This window comes from Elephantulus edwardii, unplaced genomic scaffold (genome assembly GCF_000299155.1).
Source record: "Elephantulus edwardii isolate Elephantulus edwardi_28Jun2011 unplaced genomic scaffold, EleEdw1.0 scaffold00044, whole genome shotgun sequence".
Lineage (NCBI taxonomy): Eukaryota > Metazoa > Chordata > Mammalia > Macroscelidea > Macroscelididae > Elephantulus > Elephantulus edwardii.
Genome location: NW_006399794.1, coordinates 11,442,728 through 11,445,618, shown reverse-complemented (window position 1 = coordinate 11,445,618; position 2,891 = coordinate 11,442,728). Strand labels below are relative to the sequence as shown.

Below are 2,891 nucleotides of genomic sequence, written 5' to 3'. Positions count from 1 at the left end.
GAGAAAGATATGGCAATCTACTTCTGTAGATTTACAAGTTTAGAAACCCTAAGGAGAAATTTTGTTCTATTATAAAGGATCCCTCTGCACTGACATTTATTCTGCAGCAGTGAGCATTCTTGTCAATTTGGTTTGGTTTTTACACCAGGAAAGATGCATGACTCCCTGAAAAATCACAAGGCGGTATACTCTAAGGATACATTTACTATAATAAATGTGATGCCTTCAATTAGAAGAAGTAATTCTTAGAAAATTTTAGGGTAAATTAATGTGAGATTTAATAAGATTTTCATAGGAAACATCAAAAACAGGTTTTATCAGAAACATATTATAGATCTATAATGATTATAAATTGGTAAGAATGTAGATCACACTTTTAAACATACATTGCGTTTTAGTATATTATTTGCAAGTTTATTATAGCAATGGAGAGTAACAGAATTGAGGATTTATAAAAAAAAAAAAGATCACAGTAAAAAGCTTAAGAACGAGTACAACAGTTGTTCTAGATACCAGGCAACTAAGGATAACATTGTGCACTACTGATCCCCACTCAAAAAGACTACATTCTAAAGAAGAATAACATTTTTGTCAAAGAACACTATCATAGTAAAAGGGATATAATGTTCTAAAATGATGTATGAAAATTAGTATATTGTTATTTTATTTATCAAATGTATATCCATCCTGTGGGCACTAAAATAATACAAAGTTCATTATAACATATATTATGAAAAGGACATACACATAGAACACTATACATGAAAACAATGTATAGTAGATAAAGTACTTTGAAGAGTTAATGAATGATGTGTCTATTATTTTAACTCTTGGTGGTGAACAGTTTGAAAACCCCCTCTCGGATCTGTTTTGTCTTTACTCCATAGACAATAGGATTGAGCAAGGGTGGGACAAGCAGATAGAGATTGGACAGTAGTATATGCACATAAGGAGCAACATTGAAGCCAAATCTGTGTATAAAGGATGTGAAAAAAGTGAGAATATAGAACTGAAGAAAGACAAAGATGTGAGCTGTACATGTATTGAACGCCTTGAAACGTGCCTCTTTCTGTGGTAATTTAAAAACAGCCCGGAAAATAAAAGCATAGGATAGAAATATGAAGATCACATCAAATCCAAGGACAGAGAAAGCCACAAACAATCCATATGCTTTATTGACTTTGACATTTTCTGCAGCCAGTTTTACCACAGCCATGTGCTCACAGTAAGAATGAGAGATAATTGTAGTTCTGAAATGCTTCAGACGTAGCTTAATTAGAAGTGGACACATAATGATGATAACTGATGCTCTTATGGTCACCACCATAATAATGCTGATTAGTACCTTCTTGGTGAGGATAGCAGAATGTCTCAGGGGCTCACAAATAGCCACATATCGATCAAAGGCCATGGCCAGGAGAATACCAGACTCCATGCACTGGAAAGTGTGAGTGAAATACATCTGGATTAGACAGGAATCAAAGTGAATTTCCCTTGACTGCAGCCAAAAGATAGCCAGCATTTTAGGTGTAATACAAAGAGTCAGACCCAGATCAGTTGCTGCTAACACAGACAAAAAGATATACATAGGTTCATGAAGACTACGCTCAGTGCGGATAACAGTGATAAGGAGACCATTTCCAAAGACAGCCAGAATAAAAGAGATAAAGAATGGAATCCCAATCCAATGCTGCACAGATTCAAGGCCTGGAACTCCAATTAGTGTGAAGATAGAAGGCTTGAAGAAGGTGCCATTTGAAAGAGGCATGGCTGAGCAATGCTGGTAGCTTCCTCCAAACTTCAAGTCTACTTAGAAAGAATGCATAATTTATTAATATTGTCCACAGTGCAAGGTAACTATTTTGAAGACTAGTATTACTATATTGCATTCCTCTGCTACTAAACTGAACTTCAATCTGATTCATTAAGAAGAAAATTTTCAAAAGGATTTTTTAAGAAAACAAAAAAAAATCATATATTATTTAACTTATTGTAGAATGAGTATAATGGTCCAAGGGGGGAAGGGAGGGTAGAAGCAGAGGGATGAGGATGTGCGAGGTGGGAGGGAATTAATTATGGAGTTGTACAATTAGATGGGGCGGGGTGAGAGAATTGGAAGAATCTGTTCTGAAAAATAATGTATTTGAATTTTATAAATAAATTAGTATAATAAAAAAATTAAGAAAAACAAAAATAAACCATGTGTACAGACTTAAAACACTAATTGTCCTGGAGTCAATTTGGATTTGAACAATGAAAATGTAACAAATTTCATCAGTGACTCTTCCAGATCATTTATATTGCATTTTTCAATTTTATTTTCTTTATACCAGCATATTAAAAATAATGAATGAGTTGAAGCATGTTATTTTTATTTTTTAAAAGAGTATGAAAATTATTTTAAATATACAAGGATGAGTTTGGAAAAAGACCAAGTAAGGAGATTGCTCACCCTTTCTCTGCAGAGCACCTGGTGTATTCAAACTGCATGCTTTTGGGATTGTAGCACAGCTTCTTACCAGTAGGCTACATGAGTTCCTTAACTAAAATGCCTATTTTATATAGCTAAACATTTTAACTGTTTGCTGCTCTTCTTCTTCCTGTTTAATTCTAGTATCTTCTATTTGTCATTTTTTAAAAAAATAGTCATTTCTTTTGACCTTCTATAATTTTACTTTTTCAATACATCTTTTTATATATGTCTTTGTGATTATACCTCAGACATTTCTAATGGGTTCCATGGATAACTACATTAAAAAAATCTCAGCCCAGGATAAACACATATGCACACAGCATACACAGAACAGTGACTGCAGAACTAAATAAACACAAAGATAACAGCATAGTGTATATTTATTCTTGGATGTTTAAATACAAAGAACTAATGAGGG

The 2,891-nt window shown here is 33.4% G+C and overlaps 1 protein-coding gene across 1 annotated transcript; it reads right to left on the bottom strand.

Moving 5' to 3' along the window:
- Positions 1-823: 823 nt before the first annotated feature.
- Positions 824-1,768, bottom strand: LOC102852069 (olfactory receptor 52A5-like). Its single transcript, XM_006885687.1, has one exon. It carries the CDS (start codon positions 1,766-1,768, stop codon positions 824-826), a length of 945 nt encoding a protein of 314 aa, XP_006885749.1.
- Between the last annotated feature and the right edge of the window lie 1,123 nt (positions 1,769-2,891).